We start from the raw sequence: 25870 nt of genomic DNA, 5'->3' as shown, positions 1-25870 counted from the left end.
AACAATCTTTTAAACGGTTATAAATATGAAATTCTAGAGATTTCATATCAATATTGATTGATATATCCCTCTTTATCTTAAAAAATTCACACAAATAGAAAACAAACCTAAGGTTCCTTGAGCTATAATGAAAGTGATTCCAATGAGGCATCTAATTGTGAACCTGAGATGGAGTGGACTCAGTCTGGACCGAAGGGAAAGCGTCGGTCATAGTGTCCCAAGACAACGACGACAGAATATCGTTGTTCTTGTTACGTCGGATTCGGTTGAAGAAGGCGGGTCTGGAGGGTGTTCCAACCATTTCTGGGGTGCAGGTTAACATGGTTACTATCTCGGACATCGGCGGTCTAAAGTTCGGGTGAAGCTGAAGGCAAAAGAAGGCTACATTGATAACCCGTACCACATCTTTCTCCACCAACGATCCATGTTGTCTTAGTCTTGGATCAACTAAATCAAGCATACAGCCTCGCTCATACAACTTCCATGCCTAGCTAGTATAAAAAACAATAATAATTAATATGTAATCAAGATACATGCATGCATGATAATGGCTGAATCATAGATAGAATAGTAGAGGCTTTGATATCAAATTTTCAGTTGATAGTCTCATTGGGTTACAAAGAGAGAGATGATAGTTTATTAGCTAAGATGGTAATAGATTCGAAAGCCCTGAAAGTTCATGGAGAACAAAAGAATGATCTCAGGATAGAAATAAAAAAGGACCCCGAGAATGGGTGAGAAACTCTCTTTTGTTGAACGTTGATCGACATAGAGTTATCGACTTGTCTCTCAAGTTATATATTTGAACCCTAAATGTTTTTTTCAAGGAATCTAATGTCTTATATTTAAAATTTAATCTGTATTATAAAGAAATATTAAAAGTTACCAAAATTGAAATTGCTCACATATTCAGGTAGATACTGCATCTCGGAAAGCAGGGTAAGATCAGTATTCTTCCTGCAGCTAACGATTTCAAGAACAAGAACTCCAAAGCTATAAATGTCGGCTTTTTCAGACAATTCTCCTCTAATGGCATACTCCGGAGCCGTATAACCCCTTCAACAAAACCAAACACCAAAAACAAATCATTTCATCATCATTATGAACGTGTTTACGTGGACTATTAGAGGTGAATATTCAATTGAATTGAGTCGAGTCAAATTTTTTTTAAATCGAATTGATCACTACCGCTTAAACATGAGTTATTGATAGAAGAATGTAAGGGAAGAGAGGAGAAGCTTACAAAGTGCCAGCAAAGTTGGTGCTAAGATAAGCTTCATCTTCGGGGAAGAACCTAGCCAGCCCAAAATCACCGATCCTGGGTTGGAACTTGTCATCAAGAAGAATGTTGCTTGCTTTGATATCCCTATGAACAATCCTCATATGCGAGTCCTCGTGTAGGTACTGAAGCCCTCGTGCTACACCCAAAATGATCTGAAACCTAGTCTCCCAGTTCAAGAATACTTCCTTTGTTCCTGCGTCAATTCACAAGACAAAACACACTTCAAAGTAGATAAAAAAGAAAGTATTCTCAAGTTCATTACAGAGTTTGGGTTACAAGACAAGACACATTTCAAAGAAGTGTTTTTTTTTTTGTGATTATCCTAGAACAGTATGGGTTTTTCCTAAACATGAATCTGATCCAACTCGAAACCCAAATCTTATATATAAAAAAAAGTTTGATCTTATTGGATCAGATCAAAATCAGTCGGGTAAATATTTTTTTGCCATCCCTAGCTATATAACATTCTATCTTCCGAAAAGGGCAGCTTGTTCCTTCATCTAGTACGAGTAAAATGAATCATTGATCCATGTTTATATACACATACATATATGTATACATATGAGTTGTAGGAGAAGAATGGGGTGAGTTGTATATACCATATACAATGTGGTCCAAGCTGCCATTCTTCATAAACTCATAGACAAGTAAACGTTGAGAGCCGTCGGAGCAACATCCGAGGAGGCGAACCAGGTTCTTGTGTTGGATGCTTGTGATCAACCTCACCTCCGACAGAAACTCCGACTCTCCTCGTTGGGATCTCTCATGTGACAGTCTTTTCACAGCAATCATTCTTCCATCTCTTAGCTTTCCCTATCCAAAAACATCAAAACAACAAAAAGTTCAGGCAAAATCCTTATTGTTTTTAATATCAATTCAAAATGCATCTCAAGACATAGTTAAATAAAATTAATGACCATCTTATAATAATTTGATAAATTTTATGATATTTTATAATCGTTTGTGAAGTTTAATGATTAGATTTGAAAGTTGGTTGTCCAAAAGATTATTTTGGTGTACTTTAATCAAAGATATAATATAACTTACATTATCCATTGATTTCTGAATAGAGTAAAACATAAAATTATCATTTTGGGGATAAATATATAATTTTACTAATGTACTTTTAAAACGTTACAATTTCTAAAGGGACTAAAGAATAATTTAAACATTTTGGGACCAAAATTCCTGCCAGCCCCTATAGCCGTCTCTGTCCTCGAATATGCAAACCAAGACGGACGAGATAATGGATGGGCCCAGGGTGGCCCTTCCCTTAATTTTAAAACATTAACATTTGGCCTTTCAAAATTTCTAAAATTTTAATTTGACCCCTTCAACACTTTTGAAATTATCATTAAGTTTTACCTTTTTTGAACATTTTTAATTAAGTCCCCTTAATTTAATAAAAAAAAACCTTAAATTTTTTAAATTATCGTCAACCTCAAATTTTATAAAAAAAATAATTTATACTTTTAAAATTTTAAAAAGTTTAAGTCCCCAATTTTATTTTATTTTTGCTAAAATCCATCATTGTATGTAACGCACTATATGTTAGATATAGGTATGATTAATTATTTCTAAGCTTTTTATATAATTAGGAACCATATACAATTGGAACTCATAAAGTGATTTAAGTGATAAAAGAAAATATTATTCTTTTTAGAAGTTCTAAGTTCGAACATATGTGTCTACATTATATATGCGTGATGTCAATAACTTAAGAAAATTTTGAATAATTATTATCTTATAATCATCATATATTATTTAAACAAAAAATCATATATAATGCATTAATTAATTTATACTAAATTCAAAGATATATCATTAGAGATGATTATTTTATCTGAAATCAACGAGTTTCGATTTGATCTTATAGAGTTAATTTTTTTAGTAGAAAAATGGGTTTAGGTTGAGGTCGAGTTCGTGTTTAAGATGAAAAATCTGACCCGATTTGACCTGGGATAATTGTATAATTTTATTTTATATATTTAGCGATAACTAATATAATATCCCTCTCTATAATATTTTCCAATTAGATCCCTATTTTGTCAAATAAAAATAATTTTTTTTATATTGTATCGGATTGAGATAGATGCAGGTTTTTTCTCACAATTTAGGTTGAGTTTCAGGTAGGATGAACCCTCCTTAAACTCGAAATAGATTAGATTTAGATAATATATATATATATATATATATAAGTTTGCTTACTTTGTAAACAGGTCCAAATCCACCTCTGCCAAGGAAATTATCAGGGTGAAAATTCTTGGTTGCCCTCTTCAATGTCCGGAAGTCAAAATAGAACATACTTCGAAGATCGCCGCTAAAGAAATCCGTCGATGCTGCAAACGACACATGAATCAACTTCACAAACCAACAACACTCCCAGTGAAACAATTCATCAAACACGTTACCTGCATGCCTTTTTCTCTCCGATATAATACCCTTGATACCCTTCGGTCTCCAAATTTTCCAATAGATTAACACGATAATCAACAATATAATCAGCACAACAACTCCTCCGAAGAAAAAGAACAAGGAAGAAGTCTTCATCATACACCGAAACCCAAGTTTTCGATTATTATACCGTTCATCGAGCTCTGATCATGGCGGGAATAAGAAACGAGAACTATTTAAATTCTGCTAGTACCTGTCATTTTTACAAATCAAAATCCAAAAAACAATGGGTCATTTTCTTATCGCGATTTTGAATTTCACAGAAACAGAAGTTCAGATGATCTTGCCTGTGACCTTGTGAAGAACGCTTCATTGATTTCGACGTGGATTAATGGTGGTGAAGACTGAATGAAGTTGGGTTTGGCCTCGACTTTGCCATCTTATTACTTAACTTATTGTTAATGATCCAAACCTTGAAAAAAGTTAAAGGTGACAGCTAACAAGAAGCAATGTTTTTGCATTGATTTAAACGACTGCTTGTGTTATTTACGAATATTCTGAAAATTGCAGATTTTGTGTCTTCATTTGGTGTTGTAAGTGATAAAGGGTAAATTACACAGGAGGTCTCTAAACTTACTCAAATAATTTTTTGTCACAAAACTTTCAATAATCATAAAATGATCATTATGTTTATCAAATTATTATAAAATGATAACAGTGACATAGGGATGGACGTTTAATATGAACCTAAAGGATTCTGGCATGACCCTATAAGTTTGCTTATTTATTTATTCTTATGAAAGTTTGAGTTTGGGTTAGACTTTTTGAATGATGAGATTGGGTTTATGATGAAAAAGACTCGATTTGATCTTAATGAAAATGAAAAATATATTTATATTTATGTTAATTAGATCGAAACTGTTACAAAATTGATTATTAAATTTATCAAACTGTTACAAAATGATCATTAAATTTATCAAAACTTATTATCATAAAATATCACGGTGACATTTTGTAGTAAACTGATAAATTGATTATTATATTGTAACTTTTGAAAAATTAGTGGCAAAAATGATCATTTTATCATAATTTATGAACTCCTGGTGTACTTTACCCAATAATAAAATAAACAATCGGAGTGCCGGCCCTTTCTCTTTCTGCTTTCGATGCATGCACAAAATCCCTCTTGACTAGGCCAAGAGTTTGTGAATTTGGAGATTAAAAAACTAATAAAATATACATAAAACAATTCTGTCGCGGTTTCCAATATTATCTGACTGAACCCCTTGTTTCCTTCATTTCATCTTGTTTTCAATCGCTTTCACGGTGGTTTGGTTTTTATGGCGGCAACAGTCACGGTGGTTTTTGTGGCGGCAATAATTCGTCATATACCATTGACTTGAAAGGATTGTTACAATTAGAGATACGTGGTTGGTTCGGTTGACCAATTGAATCGAATTAATTAAAATTCATTAATCGAATTTTTTTTAGCTTAAATCGTTAATCGAATTTAAAAATTTAAATTTTTTTGATCGAATCGAACAAAATTAGATTAATTATATCGGTTAACCGAATTAATTAAAATGTTAAATAATATATATTTAATATTTTAAGTTAATTTAATTGGTTAATTCAGTTAAATCCAAAATTTAAACGCTCTTAAATCTAACTAATATATAAATAATATATTAAATATTTAAAAAAAATTAGTAATTTGATTAATTAATTGATTTCGAACTGAATTAATCGATAATCAAACTTTAAAAAAATCTCTCTAAATCTGAGTTTATTTTTTCTCGTAATTTTATTGTATTTTTCCAATAAAATTAACAACTATTACTCATTTAAATAATAATTATGAAAATTATCTTATTTCAAAATAAATATTTAAATTACACCGTTTCTAAGTACTTGCTTTTTTTTAGTTCAAAATGGATATTTAATATTTCATTCCTTAACTATTTCTAGATCTTCTATTAAAACAGTTGTTATTCTCCATTGAAGAGTTTCTTCAAGTTTTAAGTTCTTTTATTTTTTACCATGTACATGTTTTGGGATTAATTTTTTTTATTAAATTATGGTGATTATTTAGTTAGAAGTATTTAAAAGTTTTTAATTTTCTTACTAAACTTTTATTTTATTCATATTTTAATCTTTTTTTCATTAAACACTTATCGGTGTAATGATTAAACATTTTTATTTTAAAAAACTGCGAAATGATCCCAATTTTTTTTTATTTTTTTGAGAAAAATCTCTAATTTTAAATTTCTTTTGGTTTCTCAACGGTAAAGTATCTTTTTTTTCAAACCACAACGACGTGGAAGTGAAGAAAGAGAACATGAGTTGTATATCTTGATTTCACTCTTATTAAAGGTGGATATTACAAACCAAAGTTATTTGGAGTTTCACAAATTTTGAGTGTAGAGTTTTATGAGTTCTTAAGCGATTTAGATAAAATCTAAAGTGATAGCGTGATACGAGATAATGAGGTGAGTTATCTTTAATGGTTAGAGAGAAAGTCAGAGAATGATAATTTTAACATCAACGTGACATTAGGATAAAATTTAAAAACTCTTACCTTTTAAAAAGTTAAAATTAAAAAAATGATAGATGTCACATGAATTTTAAATCAATAAAAATAATTTACATCAGTACATGCATCGGTCATGTCACACTTTCATTTATAATTAAATACTCAAGTGATCAAAATAGAAATAAATTGAAATTTTAATAAATAAGTTAATTTTTTTAATTCTATAAAAGAAAATAAGAGCTAGGAGAAAGTTGAATGATTAAATTTATAATTTACCCTAAAACATTTATTTAAAGTCATGTGATTTGAGTTCGATTACAGCGCAACAGCAGACGAAAACTACGACGACACGTCTCTCTTTCTCTCTCTCTCTCTATTAAAATCTTTTTGAATTTTGAATATTATTTACTATATAAATACATAATAAGTTAATAACTGTCTTCTTAGACTGCGCAGTGCTCATTTCTGTTGAAAACCTCGACTGCATGAAATTTGGCCTTCTCTGCTAATCTGCTCAACGCTGCTTAAATTTTTATTTGTATTCCGACTAGGTTTTATACAGGTGCCGGAGAATCGAAAATGTGGAAACTGAAAATCGCCGAGGGAGGGAATCCATGGCTGAGGACCGTGAACAATCACGTGGGGAGACAGACTTGGGAGTTCGATCCCGACGTTGAATCGCCGGAGGAGTTGATGGAGATCGAGAAAGCTCGCCTCAACTTCACCAGCAATCGATTGAAAAAGAAGCACAGCTCAGATCTGCTTATGCGGTTCCAGGTATTTTGATACACATTCTTCGTTTTCTCTTATGCATTTCTCATTGCGTTCCATTTTTCTTTAATTCAGATAAGACAATAATAGTGATGTGTTAGCATGTTAGTGTTAGGTAGTACGATTGAAATCCCGCCGTTTCTCATTCTTTGCTCCACTTGCTTTTTTCTTTTTACTGTATTTGGATTTTGGGGTGATAACTGTTATTGTGATAGTTGTTTCTTAATCTTGTACATAAGCAGTCGAAGTACTACCAAGCATCAGTCAATGAACAATTACCAAGCAATCTAAGCAAAATGTTACAAAGTGCAGTGTTAGTAGTGTCTGCTTTGATTTTGTTAAGATCACCGTCTCTTTAACCCTTCCCAGCAGCCTGCTTACGACTGCTATCAGCGCCTTCCCTTTGATGTTGCAAACGGCACAGCGCAATTCCTCCTAAATATTGATAACCTATCACTTGTTCAAAATAGTTTTTGCATAGCCAGCTAGCTTCAGGTCTTGGCAATTGGTTATCAGTATGTTTGAACTTAAGATTTGCTGCTAGTAGCGATTGAGTATTTCACTCGAGCTTCTGGGGCTGGAGAAATTTTATGGGAAATGGATAGACTGCTTGTTTGAGAACAGTAAAAAAGCTCTGATATAATTACATGGAGTCCAATTCTCCAAAAGCGATTGAGTATTTCAAGCTGATGATATTTTTTTAACTGCCGGATAGGATAAAATTTATTACCGCAGTCATTTTCTCCACAGATTATACTACATAATGGGATCTTTTGGTAGCATTTTTCTTTATGAGTGATGCAGTTAATGCAATTTTATTCTTTAAATATCACCAAGGGATTTAAATAGCGGTCCGCGATATAGCGGTAGCGGTGCCCTCCGAAAACGCTATTATTTGACCGCGACACCCGCAATCGCCGCAATAGCGCCAGCTATGCCCGCGATATAGGGTAGCGGTGCCCTCCAAAAACGCAACCGCGATTTGAATCCTGCCACCTATGTCTTTTCCTTTCAGTTTTAGGGTAGAAACTTTTCATAGCTCTCCTGATTCTGTACTGTTATTTGGATTGTTAATATTTCATCCTTTTTTTTCTTAACAAATTATGCATAATTTTCTTCAGTTATTCATTTTTTTTCATTTGATATCTTTCCCCTTCATAATACAGTTTTCCAAGAAAAACCCAGTATCTGAGGTTTTGCCTCAGGTAAAAATTGAGGAATCAGAAAATGTAACGGAAGGGATGGTCACAAATACGTTACGAAGAGCTATAAATTTTCATTCATCTCTCCAGGCCCATGATGGGCATTGGCCAGGTGATTATGGAGGTCCCATGTTTCTTATGCCTGGCTTGGTAAGTGCTGATTTTTTTAATTAAAGTGTTCCTGATAACATCAGTTTGACTTATATTGTCTTACATTGGTGGGCTAAAGTTTTCCTTTTACCATATCAAATCTTATTATGAAAATGACTTATAATTTTGAAAAAATCATTATGTAGTCTTGATAAATAATTTTGTTTTGTTCATGTAATGGCATCAGGTAATTACTCTGTCTATTACTGGGGCATTGAATGCAGTCTTATCAGAAGAACATAAGAAGGAGATGATTCGCTACCTCTACAATCATCAGGCAATTCAAATGTCTTTTATGTTGCTCTTTTAGCTAGTTTACTACCTCCTCAAGTTTTTGTGTCCAGCGTTTTGTTTCTTTTTCTTATTGGATTCCTGCTTTAATGTTTCTGAACTATGGTTATGCTTATGCAATTGCAGAATGAAGATGGTGGATGGGGCTTACACATTGAGGGCCCAAGTACAATGTTTGGTTCTGCCTTGACTTATGTCACTTTAAGATTGCTTGGTGAAAGACCTAATGATGGGCAGGGAGCAATGGAGAAAGGACGAGATTGGATTTTGAACCATGGTGGTACTACTGAAATAACATCATGGGGGAAAATGTGGCTTTCAGTTCAGAACCTAACCCTTACTATGTTGGTTTTAGTGTCTGATTCGGTGATATTGCTATTCACATAGCATCAATTTGATAATAATTGCATGCAATTCTTGGTGGCAACAGGTGCTTGGAGCCTTTGAATGGTCTGGAAATAATCCCTTGCCCCCTGAGATATGGCTTCTCCCTTATATGCTCCCATTTCATCCAGGTTCTTGTCCCTTCATTTCAATTTAGAAACTTCGTTGAATTTGCATTCTTACCAATTCTCTCCCGAAGAGAATAAAACAACTAGTTTCTTTTTCCCTCAACGACAGGAAGGATGTGGTGTCACTGCCGGATGGTCTATTTGCCTATGTCTTATTTATATGGAAAGAGGTTTGTTGGCCCTATAACACCAACAGTTTTGGCTTTGAGGAAGGAGCTTTATACCATTCCATACCATGAAATAGAATGGAATCGAGCACGAAATGCATGTGCAAAGGTTAGTAAAATTGATAGTTAATGTAAATGCTCTGCCTCTAACATGTAGATACTTCTATAAATGATTTTAAATGGCCATCCACTAATCAGAGCAAAACCAACTTGAGCTCTTCTCTATGGTAAGCTTTCAATCCGGAATCAATTGGCAATAGTTGGATGGCCTTAAATATAAGTGCACAACTAATTTTGGACTTAGCCATTGCTGATGACACCACCAGTTAAAAAGAATCATAGGGACCGTAGGTTTTTCTTGTTATCATTTTCGATAGATTGTTGAACAGTTCACCCTTGCTGCTATTGTAGATTTTCATTTAACATCAAGAACCTATCACGTTGTCTTGCAGGAAGATTTGTACTATCCTCACCCATTTGTGCAGGATATTCTTTGGGGATCACTTCACAAGATTGTTGAACCTATCCTAATGTGTTGGCCTGGAAAGAAGTTGAGAGAAAAGGCCCTTCAAACTGCAATAGAGCACATACACTATGAAGATGAGAATACTCGTTACATCTGCATTGGGCCTGTAAATAAGGTGTGCAGGGAAAAACAAACTCGTACATCTGAAAAAAATAAAAAGTTATACACGTTTCTTTGGTTCTTATACAGCTTTTTTTTTTGCATTTCTCTGGTGTGTCCTAGTCTTTCAGAATTCAGATTACCATGCAAGTTTATATTCATTTTTTTCTTTGATATTTGTCATAACGGATATGATGTGGTTACTCTGTAACAAATGCAGTCCATGCAATTATTCTGTAATTGTCATTTGTTTGTCTAATTTTATTTGTTTTGCTTCGGGATATATATTTTGCTGATAATAGGTTTTAAACATGCTTTGCTGTTGGGTGGAAGACCCAAATTCAGAGGCGTTCAAGTTGCATCTTCCAAGACTTTATGATTATCTATGGGTTGCTGAAGATGGCATGAAAATGCAGGTGAGTATGCCATCTCATCCATTTTAGTTGATAATAGCCTTGAGCCATTGACCATCAGTTAAATGCATAGCTGTTGCTGCTAATCTTGAACTGTTGATATCTGAAGGTTACTTCCATTTCATATGGAAAATATAACTGGCGCTTTATAAATGATGTTCTGCTAATCTATGCACTGTTATTGTGTCTATGTTTTGGGTTTTACGTTTTTACTGCTTTTGAAACATCTCAATGACCATTTATTGTGTGGGCATACTGAACTTGTTGCAGGGTTACAATGGAAGTCAACTATGGGACACTGCCTTTGCTGTTCAAGCAATTATTTCAACCAACCTTACTGAAGAGTACAGTTCGACTTTGAGGAAAGCGAACATGTACTTAAGGAACACACAGGTGGTTTATATTTCGGAAAAATATTGGAGTTTAGTCATTTGGGAGACTGCTTGCTTTTGTACCTTTTATATGCTCTTTTATTTGTTTTGAAGGTTCAAGAAGATTGCCCTGGGGATCTTAACTTTTGGTATCGTCACATTTCCAAAGGTGCTTGGCCTTTTTCAACTGCAGATCATGGATGGCCCATTTCAGATTGTACTGCTGAGGGATTAAAAGTAAGTTTTTCTGAATTCAGAGAATTTTCCTTATGTTTTCTTAACATTTTACCTTCCTCCAGGTTGTTCTTTTGTTATCAAAAATATCCCCAGAGATTGTTGGAGATCCATTAGAAGCAAATCGGCTATATGATGCAGTAAATGTTATCCTTTCACTTCAGGTAATTCATATGGTCATTCATGATATAATTTTATCTCGAGATCAATGTTGTTAATGAGCTCGAATGTTGTTGATATTTATTAGATTTTGTTTTCATATCTTTGCAGAATGGAGATGGTGGCTTTGCAACATATGAGCTCACAAGATCATACCCATGGTTGGAGGTATCCCTTGTTTCTCCGTTTATGTCACTAGTTTTCAACAAATTTTTTACTTAATTTTACATTTGTGAAACATCAAGCCTTAATTATCTAAAACCTGGAACTAAATAGCTTGCTAAATTATCTGAAACTATAAGAAGGATTCAGGTGTGTATTTCATGAAAAAACAGAAAAGACCATCCATAGGCGAATATTATGTTATTTATTGCAATTCCTGCTTCCTTGGCCAGCTGTAGATATATCTTAGCTTACAATATTGTTTTATGTCTACAGCTGATCAATCCTGCAGAAACTTTTGGTGATATTGTTATTGACTATCCGTAAGATTCCAGTATTTGAGTTATACTCTGTATTTTCTGTTTTTCTTTCTTTTTTCCCCCTGATGTATGTAGTTTAACATCAATTATGGTGGATATTCAGTTATGTGGAATGTACGTCTGCCGCAATTCAAGCTTTGACAGCTTTTAGAAAGTCACACCCTGGGCATCGTCGACATAAAATAGACCAGTGTATCCAAGAGGCAACCAAGTACATCGAAAATATACAAGCCTCGGATGGTTCATGGTTTGGCCTTAACCTCTTTTGAAGCCATTGTTTATAAGAAGCTTTTGTTGTTGGTCTGTAACTTCTTTGTATGGTTAAAATATTGAAGTATTAGAAGATTGATTAGCACATTGCAATTTTGTTTTCGACTCCTGCCGGTGTCATTAGTCCCTGAATTTTCTTTCTAAAGCTACTACAATGTTTCAACTCCACGGTTTCCCTAGTTTTGAACTCAATTGAGTTACTTGTCCAATCCAACTAGGTACGGCTCATGGGGTGTTTGCTTCACATACGGTACATGGTTTGGGGTGAAAGGACTGGCGGCTGCTGGAAAGAACTTCAATAACTCGTCTAGCATCAGGAAGGCCTGCGATTTTCTGCTGTCCAAACAGCTTCCCTCAGGTGGCTGGGGAGAAAGTTACCTTTCTTGTCAGAACAAGGTTAGTTGCCTTTCTAAACAACTTCTCTCAGGTGGCTGGGGAGAAAGTTATATCTCTTGTCGGAACAAGGTTAGGTTAATTAACTTGCCTTGTGACGGTTCTTAATTTAAAACGTATGCGGAACACCTGAATTTTATAATCTCAGTTCTAATTTAGAGTAAATTTTGTATAATATATTTTTGGGTTAAGAGTGTTAGAAGCGTTCAAACATTTGAAAGAAAAAAAATCAATTAAGCCCCCCAGTTGAGCCTATATACTCTGAAATTTCATCAATTCGCCCTTCGGACCAACATTGACCATTAAATTTAACAGTTTTTTGAATCGGTTGGTGCCACATGTCATTTCATGGTGTTACCAAGTGAAATTTCCAGAAATTAATTATTCTTTAATAAAATTTTAGTTTTTTAGAATTCTTTTAGAATTTTAATTACTACTTTTAGACATTTTCTTTTAAAAAACCTGAAAATTCCACGTGGCAGAGCCTATCTTTTTTTCTTCTTGGGCTATTGTTTGCCAAAGTAGTTGCTTCAGCTTCATGAGCCATTCATTATGTTGCTCCTTTTTTTTCCCCTTGAAGTACAGTGTTTGACACTAGTATTTGACATAGTTTTGGATATGGGGATATGAACCTCAAGGACTCTCTAGATACATGAAAATAAATACACAAAATGAAGAGACCTGTGTTAGGCAATACCCATATCCGACATGCACACTCGAGTCCGATTAACATAGGAGTTAACATATTTGTCATCTTTGTCATCTTTTTCTTCTAAAACATAGACGTCTGGAACTCAATTATGTTGGGTATATTGTTTACAACGAATTCAATGCTCCCATGTACAGGTTTACTCAAATATCGAGGGCAATAAACCGCATATGGTAAACACTGGCTGGGCTATACTGGCTCTAATCGATGCTGGGCAGGTAAAACGCCATTTCCTACTGCAGTATCTTCTAAATGTTGAGATTGGACTATGCCATCATGGTTGCTCTTTGAGAATGTGAAACCTTGGACCCTTCCCTACATGGTTGTAACGATAAAATCACGAAAAGTTGTTCTATTTGAACTCGGTAATTTATGTGCCTGCATGTGTTAGTCCGGAAACTGATTCAGCTCGAACGATACCGAAGCTTCCGTAGATGCACATCTGTCGATTTAGAAGTTTGTAAATATCTTCAGCCCCATTGTTTCTATTCTGAACATGTTTAAACAGGCCGAGAGAGATCCAACGCCACTGCACAAAGGAGCTAGATATTTGATAAATTCTCAAATGGAGAATGGGGATTTCCCACAACAGGTAAATCTTTCGACTCCACCGGTGTGTACGACACATGTTCTTTGACTGAATTTGTACCGTCTTTACGTGCAGGAAATCATGGGAGTGTTCAACCGGAATTGCATGATCAGTTATTCCGCGTATCGCAACACTTTTCCTATATGGGCATTAGGCGAATATCGTACTCGAGTATTGCAGCCGGAACTGAAGACATCGTAGAGCAATGGTAATTAACCTTTTTTGTTGCTTCTAGGGCTTCTATATGTTTACCATGTTAACTGATACTTCTTTTTAGTTCGTGGAGAGGTCATTAGCGAAATCCCTTGGGTGAACACATAAGTACGCCAATGGGTTAGACATTTGAATAAATTATTATAGCCTACAATTGATTTAATACTTGATTCAGGAGCTTCGGGTGTGTTTATAAATATCTTTCGATTTATGAGTGGATGAGATTTGGATGGCTTAAATATTGTATTAGTAAAATATCATGAGAATACATTTGAATATGGATTAAAATAAATCTAAGTCTTACACCAAAAGAAATTTAAGTCGACATTAGTCTTCTGAGTCAAAAGATATTTTAATTTTAATAAAAAATTAATGCATACTAAAAAGGAGAATAAAAAAAACCAATGTCCCTCTTTCGGGGGTGTATGTATGTATGTAATTAAGATTTTCTAAAATTAGTGTGTTTTATGCATCTCCATATAGGGATGGCAAAAAAACTCGAACACGACGGGGAAAATTGAAAACTAAATTAAACGGGGACGGGGAAAAATCGTTTATGCTAAACGGGGACAGGGAAAAATTGTTTATGCTAAATGGGGACGGGGACGGGTTTGGTAATCCCCACCCTGATTACCCGATTACCTGCCCCGATATCCAACCAGATAAATATTAAAAATAATTATTATTATATATATATATATATATATGTCCTGATACTCGTTTAAATAACCGTTTAGATTAAACGAGTATATCCGTTTCCCCGCGGTTTTCCCCGATTACCCGATGGGGATCCCCGTTTAAATCCCTGCAGTTTTTTAAGCGTGGACGGGTACGGATTTTTTAAACGGAGACGGGGACGGGGACCAATACCCGGCCCATTGCCCTATCTCCATGGCATATACTATTACTGTTGGCCATGGTGAATTTATTTTCATATGAATATGGTATTTTTTTTCTTTCAAAATTTTTTACACATGAGCTTATAAGTTTATTTTCTTTTTTATTTACTACCCATTAACTGTTTATTATCTTTTATTATTCGTAACAGGTTATAAACTATTATCGTTACTATGACAAAAACAATGGCAAAAAAGAAACTGTTACTAATACTTTACAATGAGTTGCGACCAATACTTTTTTTAAAGGGTAAAGTGTACAAATGGTCCCCGATTATAGGGTATTATTTTATTAAGTTTCTCGACTATTAAAAGTTATAAAATGATCATCTGACTATATAATGTTATTTTATTAAATCCCTCATTTATTAAAAGTTACAAAATGGTCATTCGATTATTCATTATGTTCCAATTTTTGGTTAAAAATTGACGGTGTCTAAGTTGGGCGTTGGCATGATGATTGAGATATTATAGTCGTTTGAGATTCTAAGATCAGATTTTATCATATCACAGTCAGTAGCGTTCAGCTCAGAATACCGTCAAAATTTTAATGAAAAATGACGAGATTGGAACATAATGAATAGTCGGGTGACCATTTTGTAACTTTTAATAGTCAAGGGACTCAACAAAGTAATCTTATATAGTCGGAGGATCATTTTGTAACTTTGAATAGTCGAATGACTTACAAAATAGTATCATATAGTCGAGGGACTATTTATGTACTTCACCCCTTTTTAAAAAAAAATGCATATATCTAAATTCATATACATAATTACTAACGAAGAATAAAATTTCTTTAATTACCAAAATCATGGAAAAGGCTTAACTTGCTTTCAACTGTATGGATCTAAAAGCTAACTCGTCATCATTGTCAATATCATAGGAAAGTTCCTAGGATATGTATCTTTTTCAATAATCACCTTCCCCCATTATTGTTCCAGTTGGGGCAGGGGATCATCATCTGGTGATGCAATTAATATAGGTTTGCATGTCCTTTTAGTTTATTGAAGAAAAAAAAAAGAAACCCTAATTTATTACATAATAAGATTTTTATAAACTTAAAATTTTAGATTAAATATATAATAAGTCTTTATTATTTTAAAATTAAATATTTTATCCTTCTCAATATTTGATTTTGTTTCCATCTCAACAATGAGTATCAATATTATAAATTAAATATAAAAAAATTATATTTTACCTAATTTTTCATCAAATTTCTCATAAATAAGGTCCTTTTATCACATTGCATAACAAGGTTTATGACATGCATATAAATGTAAACATAATTGAAAAAACACCAGTGCTTTACTGCATCCCATGCAAGGCAAAGATGTAGCTGAATCTCTCAGGTACATGTCTCTGCTAGGGCAACACCAAACCCTAGCTAAATGCTCTTATTTATATCATACTTGATATATATTAGCCAAGCAACGCCATCAAGATTCAAACAACCATCCAACGACCATTCTCCAACTGAACCCTTTTCTTATGATTCTCATCGGACTCACCAATTCGGAGGAATCTTGTACTCATTTTTCACACGGTCCCAAGTACTTCTTCACGAGTCCTATATCATGATCCAAATTTTCTGCCGGAGTGTTCTTCTCGATGTCTTTGATCGCAACTCCATGCGCATATACATCCATATTGTGACAACTACAATACTCCGATAAAACTTCCGCCGACAAGACGTTTGCGTTTAGGTTCATTTCCATCTCCGTCTTCATCAAAAGAGCCTATGCCTCTACGGGTACGTTTTCGTTTACGTTCATATCCATCTTCGTCATCATCGAGAGAGCCTATGTCGTCGAGTTCATCTTCGGATTCATCGGGGAAAGCTGCGTATAAGCTGAACGGTCCCTTCCACTTTAAGAACCTCAACTCATGAGTGTTGACAATCAACTTGTTTCCGAATTCGGCGTACGAGAACATCCCGGGGAAAGAGTAGGAACGAAATCCCTTTGGTTTTTCATACGAAGAAGATGAAGTTGATCGCAGAGTGTATCGAATAAGCGTGCCAAACCGGGGTTTTCTACTCGCGGACCACCGTACGTGAAGGCCTTGACCATGATGGCCGTCTTGGTTTGGTTGACGGTGGCGGTGAGCTTGTTATATCCATTGGCAACAATGTCCATTGCGGTTAGCGTTGCGAGCGCTGCACCCAAGCTAAACCCGGTCACGGTTATGCTTATTTCCTCATCATTGTACCTGTTCACAAGCTCTCTCAATGCGTCAAGAACCTGGAGAACGCAATCCAACAAGAAATCAATGATTTGTAAATAAAAAAAAGGTAAATTACATCATTCTCTCCCCTATTTTACTCTTCGTACTTTTAATTTTTTTATTTTTCTCAATAAATTTTACAGATTAAATCATTTTGCTAACTTTGTATTTAACTTTTAAACAGTGTGATGGTGTGTCATTTTTCTATTTAATATAAAGGATAAATTACATCATTCTTCATTGAATTTTACTCTCTTTCATATTTTGCTCACCCAACTATTAAATAAAATATAATGTGGCGGATGCCATCGTCGGCCACCGTCGACCGTCATAGATGGTGGTCGATAGGTCCCAAATTTCATGGGTCGCTTCACCTTGATATCTTGAGTCTTAATCTAATCCCTATTTTGTCGGAACTTGCTCCTAAGTCTGTGAATTGGAGATTGAATGTGAGGAAGTCGAAATGTTAACTTCTTCTTCGTATTAATCGGGGAAAGTAACGTATAAGCCAAACGGTCCCTTCCACTTGACAACAAGTTGGATGTTTTGTTGAATGTATTTATATATTATTACCGTTGACTTGATAACAAGTTGGACGTTAACGTGGTTGTCAGAGTCTGTGGTTTGTCTTAGGTTTTAAGAGTGACGGTTATATATATATATATAAATGTATAGAGAGATAAAAGGGATATGATCATGTTATATAACGTAAAATTCTTTTATTTTTACATAAATTTAGGACTGTTGGATGAGTGAAAATATATGGTTGAGATTAACAATAGAAAATAAAAAGATATTCACTTGAAAAAAAGGAGTCAATCTCAGTCATCTATTTTCACTCATCCATTAGTTTTACATCTGTGTAAAACTTAAAGAAGTTTACATTATGTAATAGGATCCTAAAATTATCTTTTAGGGTCGGCACACACATATTAATTATTTAAAATTTTTCATATAGAGTAATCACAAGTAATATTTCAGGGTGGACATCCATAATAAAATTAACAATTAATATTAAAAAAATTCAGATTCTATGATAATCACGTGCTCACCGTAAATATGCTTTACATCCGCGAAGTCGTCCAACTTGTTATCAAGTCTACGATACTAATATATATATCAATTCAAAAAAACATCCAACTTGTTGTCAAGTTCATGATAATAATATATAAACGACAAGTCTACGGTAAAAGTCATTTTTATATTTTGCACAATCATGCATGACGCTAACTTGATATCCTAATGCTAATGGTGAACTATGTCCGTCATGGAAAAGAAGTTTCTCTATATGAAGCATTCAACCATGGCTATTGGAGAAAAGATTAAAGGGAAAAAAAGGGTAAAATAAAGAAGAAAAAGAGTGACGGTAGCTCCATAGCTAGGACTTGGTGTTTCACTAGCTGAGACGTATTTGATATTTAGACTCCAACTACACATCTTGGCATGGGATGTCTCCCGTACGACAGCCTAATATACGGCTAAAGAAATACGTTATTAAAAATGTTATTGATTTTTTAACATTTCCGGTAAAGTGATACTTAAAACATTATTTTTATTATTGGAAATGTTAATATTGAGTAATACCTAAAATATTATTTTTTTACCAAAAATTAGGTAGCGAGACTAATATTTCCGCTAGAAAAAATAATATTTTAGATAACGCTTTACAAAAAATGTTTAAAAACCAATAACATTTCCGGTAGCGTTTTTTTTAACCGTATATTAGGTTGTCGTACGACAAACTACCTATCTTAGCCTAATACTCTCTCTCTCATTTCCAACTAGTTACTTGTGTTATATTTTTTTGGGTAAATTATACCATTCCTCACTGAACTTTACTCTCTTTCCTATTTTGCTCACGATACTTTCAATTTTTTATTTGGGTCACTGAACTTTATAGAGTGAATCATTTTGCTCACTTTAGCGTTAACTCTCTAACGGTGTGATGACATGTCATTTTTTTATTATTTAATTTAAAATAATTGAAAATATAAAGGGTAAATTACATCGTTCCTCACACACATTTTGCTCACCCAACTATAAAATAAAAATAGAATGTGGTTGAATGTCACCGCCGACCACCGTCGATCGTCGTAGATGGTGACTCTTCGGTCCTAAATTTCATGGGTCGCTTCGCCTCGACACCTTGAGTCCAAATCCGACCTCCATTTTATCGGGAATTGCTCCGTAGTCCATGAATCAAAGATTAAAAGTGAGGAAGTCGAAATGTTTAGATCGAGATTCACGGATTTTGGGACATTAACCATCATATTCGGACTCAGGGGTCGAGACGACCCGACCCATGAATTTTGGGACCAAACGGTCACCGTCAACGACGGTCGACTGGAATGAAAAATGACATGGTGGCCGACGACGACAATGGGGGAAAGAAGATTATTCGAAACGACGTCGTTTTAGTGCATATTTGAATTTTTCAAAACAACATCGTTTTGATGCTTGTGTCATGTCATAACACCGTTAAAAAGTTAACGGTAAAGTGAGCAAAATGATTCAATATGTAAAGTTCAATGAGCAAAATAGAAAAATTGAAAGTACGGTGAGCAAAATAAGAGAGAAAATAAAGTTCAATGAGGAATGATATAATTTGCCCTATTTTTGGGTAAACTACACATGTAGTACCTAAACTATTAGTTTTGTTCCATTTTAGTACCTGAACTTTTAATTTGTTCAAAATCATATATAATGTTTAGTTTTTGTTTTATTTTAGCACCCTATTGTTAAAAACTTAACGTGTTTAGTACCTAAACTATCAATTTTGGTATGTTTTAATACTTAAACTTTCAAATTTTTTAAAAACTTAATGCTAAATTTTGAAAAGGTGTACTAAACTAAAATGAAACAAAAACTAACTTTAGGTGTGGTTTTGAATTTTTTTTGAAAGTTTATGTACTAAAACGGATCAAAACTAATAGTTTAGGTGTTAAACGTGAAATTTACCTTTTTCCACAACAAATAAGATTTTATTGAGAATTTAACCCAACAATTCCAAAACTTCGTTGCATGCGTTGTTAAAAATCTCCCTAAATTAATAACAGGAAAAATACACCGCAATAAAGTAAAAGTTACAACTCAAAAAGAAATAAATCCGATAATCATCATCGACCAAAAACAATAAGACACAGAAAACATCCAAATCAAACCGACAATCAGAAAAAGACAACTACAGAGAACTCCTTGATGCTCATCGAGAGCATCGAGCCAAAGAACAGCGAGAACCTTGAATTTACAACTCAACCACAAGCCTGCACTTCAATTTGAATATTATGCAAGTACTTTACTTTTTTAAAACTTTTAAACTTGTGTTGGGATTATTTTTATTTATCAATTAAAGGATAACATCAACTTATTATTATTATTCATTATGATAATAATTAAGATAACATCAAATACGTGTCGAAAATCATGAGAATAAGTATTTTACACCTTTTCATTAAAAATTTATTTATTAAAATATATTACACGAAGTAGGTCGCGAGATTGATATAACAAAATTTAGGATGAGGATTCATGTGTATAATAAAATCAAGATAGTTTCAATATTAGGGAGGAGATGGTTTTTTTTAATCGAATCTCATCTGATTATCATAACTATCACGTCTTCCGCGACGGGTCTAAAAATATTTTTGAGGGTCTATACATATATGTTAATAACACGAATTCAAATGGGTTGAGTATAAATAAAATTTTAGAGTGGACATCATTAATAAAATAGATAAGGATAAACTATAGAAATTTCCACTTTCATTTGAGTTTTATGAACTTTTCCTCACCGAATTAAAAAAAAATCATATTATTTGGTCACTTTCGTTTCAATTTAATTAAGATGTGGTCATTGAAGGTTAACTGAAGGTTGACGGCCGTTAAACCTTTAACGGTTTGCTGACGTGGCACGATAAACATATAAAATTAAAATTATACCATTTTCATGAAGATAATACATGGATTAAGTTTTGGTAATTTTACTTTCATAATTGTACACTTTTACTCACCAAATTTAAAAAACATAAGTTGTCGTCACTTACGTTATTGTTTTATTAAGTTTGTCACTTGGTCGTTGAATGTCATTAGTTTGATGTCGTAACTCGTTAGTAAACTGATTTAATTTTTATTTTAACTCCTAAACTTTAAATAAAATATTGATTCAGGGTCTTTTTGTAAATTTAAATTAGTTTAGGGACAACACTTTTAATTTACCTATTTATAATATTTTCTTCTCCCCAACCCTTAATATCATTCATTTTCCCCCCGCTTCTACTTCAACATCTATGCTCCATTAAATAGCCTTCTTGTTTCTTCAAATAAAAGTGACCAATTCTGTAGTTTACTCATTACTTAACTACTAAAAAATCGAATTTCAGAATAGACACGTAAGTATTTTACCCAATCTTAAATACATATGGATGTAGTGACACCTTAAATACATATGGATCCATAACTACATCTCAACTCGATCCAACAACCAAAAACAAACCAACGATTACTCTAACAACCACGTTAACATCCAACTTGTTATCAAGTCCATGGTAATAATATAGAAATCAACGTAGGTAATCAAAACAAATGAAGTGTGAATGAGACATGCTTGTAATAATCATTTTATTAATAAGAGTTTGAAAGCAGAGAAAATTTGAGGTTGATGGAAATATAAATTTATTTTATAATTCTAAATCATTATTAGTACTATTTTATCTCACGTCAGTGCTCTTATCATCTCTACAAAAAATAATTCAACCAAACATTCACAATTCATACAACATGCATGAGACATGCTTGTAATAATCATAATTGAATCATTGTCATAAAAGAAAAATAATAATACATAAATTTATGCGAACAGTTTAAACAAAAGAAATTATAAATAAATAAAAATATTATAGTCATTGAAAAATTATGAAAAGATTATATAACTTTTAAAAAGCCTCTAAATATATATAAGATTTAAAATGTCTTTCACCTCTTAAGATGTTTCAGGAAGTTACGAACCTTTAGACTCGCATGATTTATGTATATATCATAGTCTAAATTCATTATCAGTTTGTCGTATTTATCATACCTACAAACTTACAAGTAACCACATACTAAAATTTTATGTCTGATCACCGTAAAGCTTCTCAACAAAGATTAAGAGAACAAATTCCAACCTGTTCTTACTTATTTTTCTTCTTCTTTCTTATGAAGATAGATAGTGGCGAATCCAGAAATATTTTTTATGGTGATCACACATATTTTAACAACATAAAAAAAAATTAATGGGTGCATACAAATAAACTTTTAGGGTAGATATCGTTAATAAAATAAGTAACTAATCCAAAAAAAAATTCAGATTTCAAGGTAGGCACAAAAAATTTCAAAGTATTCACTATCAATAAAATACATAACTAATTGAAGAAAATTCGAATTTTAAGACAAACACGTATCTACCCTCATCAAGCTATAGATCCGCCACTGGAGACGGAGAACTCAAATATCTATCAACCATCATATTATCATTAATTATGATTTTTATCTAAATAAGAAAATAATAAATTACAAAAAAAAAAAACCAACGTTGAGGGGATGGGGACCCTGCAGGTTCGTTGTTTATTGAGTTGTTGGTACGTAGCATCAATTTGTCAACGAAATATGAGGGGAAGTTATGTCGTACAACAATCTATCTTAATATATGATTAAGAAAATATGTTATTGAAAATATTATTATTTTTTAATATTTTTAGTAAAAAATTACCTAAAACATTATTATTTTTTACTTAAAATATTAATTTTTTTAACATTTCTAGTAAAGTGTTTAATATTAATATTTTCGGTAGAAAAAAATAATATTTTAGGTAGCGTTTTACCAGATATGTTAACAAACTCGATAAAACGCACAATAATAATATTTTCGTTAGAAAAAATAATGTTTTAGATAAATTTTTTCCGAAAAATATTAAAAAATAATAATATTTCCGATAACACATTTCCTTATAGTATATTAGGCTGACGCATATAAGACTTTCTATAATCAATAAAATAAGTAGGCCATTTTTTCCTCCAAACTTTCTTCAAAATGGGAGAGAAGTAGCTCGGGCTATATAAAGCGTCCAACCATGACGGCTGCGGCATATAACAAATTTAGAAAGAAAAAAAAAAGAGTGATGTGCGGATCCATAGCAAGCCGATGGAGAGTACTAAGCGGCGAGAACAATTGGGAGGGTCTCCTTGAACCTCTAGATCCCGATCTCCGCAGATATATCATTCATTACGGTCAAATGACTGCAGCCATAGAAGACCTGTTCAACAAAAAGAAGAAAGCAGCAGACGCGACGGAAGAAGAGTTCTTCACCAAGGCTTGTCTCGTAAAAGGAAACCTATACGAGTACGACGTGGATCGGTTCATTTATGCCGGCACAAGAGTTGTTCCGTCGTCATGGTTCGGATATGTGGCCGTGGCCACCGATGAAGGAAAGCGTGCACTCGGCCGGAGGGACATTTTGATCGCTTGGAGAGGAACCAAGACGAACTGGGAACTCATCAATGATTGCATCATAAATCATACATCCGGTACTGATATATTCCCCACTGCGAAGGAACACGGTGCTAAACTGCACCGGGGCTTCCACTCTCTTTATACCGGAACAAGAACTCGTTGCGAAACTAGCGCCAGACAGCAGGTATACGTACTTGTTTTCTACCAATTATACATCGTATACGTAGATATATTGTAAAAACCATTTCCATGCTACCTTGCAGGTCCTGGACGCGGTAGAGGAGCTTGTGAAAAAGTACGAAAATGAGGAAACAAGCATAACTGTGACCGGGTTCAGCTTGGGTGCTGCACTCGCAACCCTAACCGCAATGGACATAGTTGCCAATGGATATAACAAGCCCACCACCGGCAACAAGCCGTGCATGGTCACTGCCTTCACCTACGGCGGTCCGCATATCGGAAACGTTAATTTGAAAAAAATATTTGGTACACTCGGCAAACACCATCATCTTCTTCGTATAAAAAATAAAAAAGATCCGGTTACTAAACTTCCACCGGGTTCGAAAACTTATTTCGGAAATAAATTGGTTGTTGACTCCTCGATGTCAAACTACCTGAAGGGGCTTATTTCTCCTCCGACTCCGAGCATGAAGTCTGTGGGATCCCCTTTCTTATCATGCATTAATGGCGTGGGCACTAAACGCAAACGTAGCGATAGTCACATAGTCCCTCTAGATGATAAACTTAAAGCCAAGCGTATCTGCGAAGACGAAGACCAAGACGAATCTCAACCAATTCCAGACGAATCTAATAGTAGACACAAACGCAAACGTAGCATTCCAGAAATCCTTTTTAGTACTCACAGTATGGACCTATATATGCATGGAGTTGCAATCAAAGACATCGAGAACAACGCTAGCAAATTATTAGATCATGATATAGCACTCGTAAACAAACACTCAGGTCGTCTGAAAAAAGAGTACAAAATTCCTTCGAAATGGTGGTTCGGTAAGAACCGCAAAAAAATGGTTCAATTGGAGAACGGTCGTTGGAAAGTTCAAAAGCAGCAAACGTTTCGATAAATCACCTTAAGTTGTTTGTCTTTCGTCAAGGTAAAGCATGCAAATGGTTATTAGATTGTGCTGTAATTATCTTTATTGTTCACTAGAGTGTTAGAATGATCATTAAACTTGTAAAATAATTATAAAATGGTTGTAAATTTTTTATCTAATTATTATGAAATGATCATTAAATTTATCGTATTATTGCAAAATGATCCTTAACCACTAATAACAATTCAACATAACTTTTGAAATTTTAGTGACAACAAATCATTTCAACATAATTAATCATTATTTATATGTATTTTACCTTTTCAATTATATTCACATCCATGCATGTAGTAAAACTTGATAGCATTGTAAGAAAAGACCTTATTCACGATATAATAACCAAAATAATCATTTGAATATAATTTACTCTAATAATTTTTATATAAACATTGATGAGTTTGGGGACAACTTGTAGTAGTGTTATAGATCAGTTTTTTCAACGGATTATTCGAGATATTAAATCAATCATCAAATAAAATAAGTACTCCATGCATGTCATCGGTACCATTCACATCCTTTAAAGAATGATCAATGCCAATAATAATCACTAAAAGGTTTAACCCTCTTTGACCCCTTTGACATGATGGTGTTGAAATAATGTGACATTTCTAATCAATTAATGAGCGATGCCTAAAAGGTTAAACTATAAATTAATTATAATTTAAGTGCTAGAATTAAAAAAAGCTTAAAAATATACTTCAAACCCCCAAATTTTCACTTTTTTTACTATTAAATAGGTCTTCAACCTTCCTATAAAAACCAATTATATCATTGAATTTGGTTAAAAAAATCATTAAATTCGTTTATCAAGTCATCAGAGGACTACTATACCAATAACATGGATCATCACCTCATCCTAATTTGGTTAAAACATACATTAAATTCCTTTGTTGACAGCTTATTACTGGTTTTGTTTAGTAGTACTTTTGGATTGTAAGTCTGAAGTCTGTCGTTGGTTTTGTTCCTTCCGAGTTGTATGTTCTACTTTTCTTCATTTAGGATTAAGGAAGTTTTTTAACTAGACATACAATTAAGATTTATTTTTCGATTTATAATAAAATCATCTTGTCGAGCAAAAAAAATTGTCATGTTAATACTGTAGCGATCAACCATGATTTTCATCGATCAAATGACAACACTAATATAAATAGTTGAATTTAAAGATTAGATTGATATAACTAAAAAGAAAGGATAAAATTGATGATTTGAGACATTAACGAGCGAAAAATTACTCCTGAAGCCTAGAGCTTTAATTAGACCCCAATTTCCCCCCTCAAAATCTACCAGTAGTCCAAAATGAATTTTTTTGATAGTTAGTAGACTAATATGATGGTTTAACCAAACAATTGAACGCAAAGGGACAAGACGATCGAAACCGTCCATCGGGAATAT

At 33.5% G+C, this 25870-nt stretch overlaps 3 protein-coding genes across 4 annotated transcripts; 2 read left to right on the top strand and 1 right to left on the bottom strand.

Moving 5' to 3' along the window:
• Positions 1-31: 31 nt before the first annotated feature.
• LOC120209145 (putative serine/threonine-protein kinase) lies at positions 32-4233 on the bottom strand. 2 transcript variants are annotated; one of them, XM_039208215.1, is made up of 7 exons: positions 4024-4233; positions 3694-3879; positions 3491-3621; positions 1882-2095; positions 1244-1475; positions 906-1056; positions 32-487 (listed from the first exon to the last, which is right to left on the bottom strand). In XM_039208215.1, the coding sequence occupies exons 2-7, from the start codon at positions 3833-3835 to the stop codon at positions 152-154; spliced, it is 1206 nt and encodes a 401-aa protein (XP_039064146.1). In that variant the 5' UTR covers positions 3836-3879; positions 4024-4233; the 3' UTR covers positions 32-151. The 2 variants fall into 2 exon arrangements, with proteins under 2 accessions (XP_039064146.1, XP_039064145.1); XM_039208214.1 differs by lacking the exon at positions 4024-4233 and having other exon boundaries at positions 3694-3935.
• Positions 4234-6671: 2438 nt separating this feature from the next.
• LOC120209143 (cycloartenol synthase-like) lies at positions 6672-13878 on the top strand. Its single transcript, XM_039208212.1, has 19 exons — positions 6672-6986; positions 8147-8332; positions 8520-8609; positions 8750-8944; positions 9054-9138; positions 9245-9411; positions 9755-9943; positions 10230-10343; positions 10611-10733; positions 10826-10948; positions 11011-11109; positions 11216-11272; positions 11543-11589; positions 11690-11833; positions 12075-12252; positions 13096-13176; positions 13467-13550; positions 13623-13763; positions 13796-13878. Exons 1-18 carry the CDS (start codon positions 6789-6791, stop codon positions 13746-13748), a joined length of 2286 nt encoding a protein of 761 aa, XP_039064143.1. The 5' UTR covers positions 6672-6788; the 3' UTR covers positions 13749-13763; positions 13796-13878.
• Positions 9958-24472, top strand: LOC120209144 (phospholipase A1-II 1-like). Its single transcript, XM_039208213.1, has 3 exons — positions 9958-9965; positions 23016-23550; positions 23630-24472. The coding sequence occupies exons 2-3, from the start codon at positions 23035-23037 to the stop codon at positions 24446-24448; spliced, it is 1335 nt and encodes a 444-aa protein (XP_039064144.1). The 5' UTR covers positions 9958-9965; positions 23016-23034; the 3' UTR covers positions 24449-24472.
• Positions 24473-25870: the final 1398 nt, after the last annotated feature.

This window comes from Hibiscus syriacus, unplaced genomic scaffold (assembly GCF_006381635.1).
Source record: "Hibiscus syriacus cultivar Baekdansim isolate YM2019G1 unplaced genomic scaffold, ASM638163v2 tig00018093_pilon, whole genome shotgun sequence".
In the NCBI taxonomy this organism is placed as follows: Eukaryota; Viridiplantae; Streptophyta; class Magnoliopsida; order Malvales; family Malvaceae; genus Hibiscus; species Hibiscus syriacus.
This window is presented reverse-complemented; position numbering and strand designations above follow the sequence as displayed.

Excerpts from the sequence above, each read along its gene's own strand:
- LOC120209145 (XM_039208215.1), bottom strand. The coding sequence starts at position 3,835 with ATGATGAAGACTTCTTCCTTGTTCTTTTTCTTCGGAGGAGTTGTTGTG. Across the intron at positions 2,096-3,490 it reads GATTTGGACCTGTTTACAAA|GGAAAGCTAAGAGATGGAAG; the intron begins GTAAGCAAACTT and ends GTTTTTGGATAG. Across the intron at positions 1,057-1,243 it reads ACCAACTTTGCTGGCACTTT|GGGTTATACGGCTCCGGAGT; the intron begins GTAAGCTTCTCC and ends GTTTTGTTGAAG.
- LOC120209143 (XM_039208212.1), top strand. The coding sequence starts at position 6,789 with ATGTGGAAACTGAAAATCGCCGAGGGAGGGAATCCATGGCTGAGGACC. Across the intron at positions 9,139-9,244 it reads TATGCTCCCATTTCATCCAG|GAAGGATGTGGTGTCACTGC; the intron begins GTTCTTGTCCCT and ends CCTCAACGACAG. Across the intron at positions 11,834-12,074 it reads CAAGCCTCGGATGGTTCATG|GTACGGCTCATGGGGTGTTT; the intron begins GTTTGGCCTTAA and ends CAATCCAACTAG.
- LOC120209144 (XM_039208213.1), top strand. The coding sequence starts at position 23,035 with ATGTGCGGATCCATAGCAAGCCGATGGAGAGTACTAAGCGGCGAGAAC. Across the intron at positions 23,551-23,629 it reads AAACTAGCGCCAGACAGCAG|GTCCTGGACGCGGTAGAGGA; the intron begins GTATACGTACTT and ends GCTACCTTGCAG.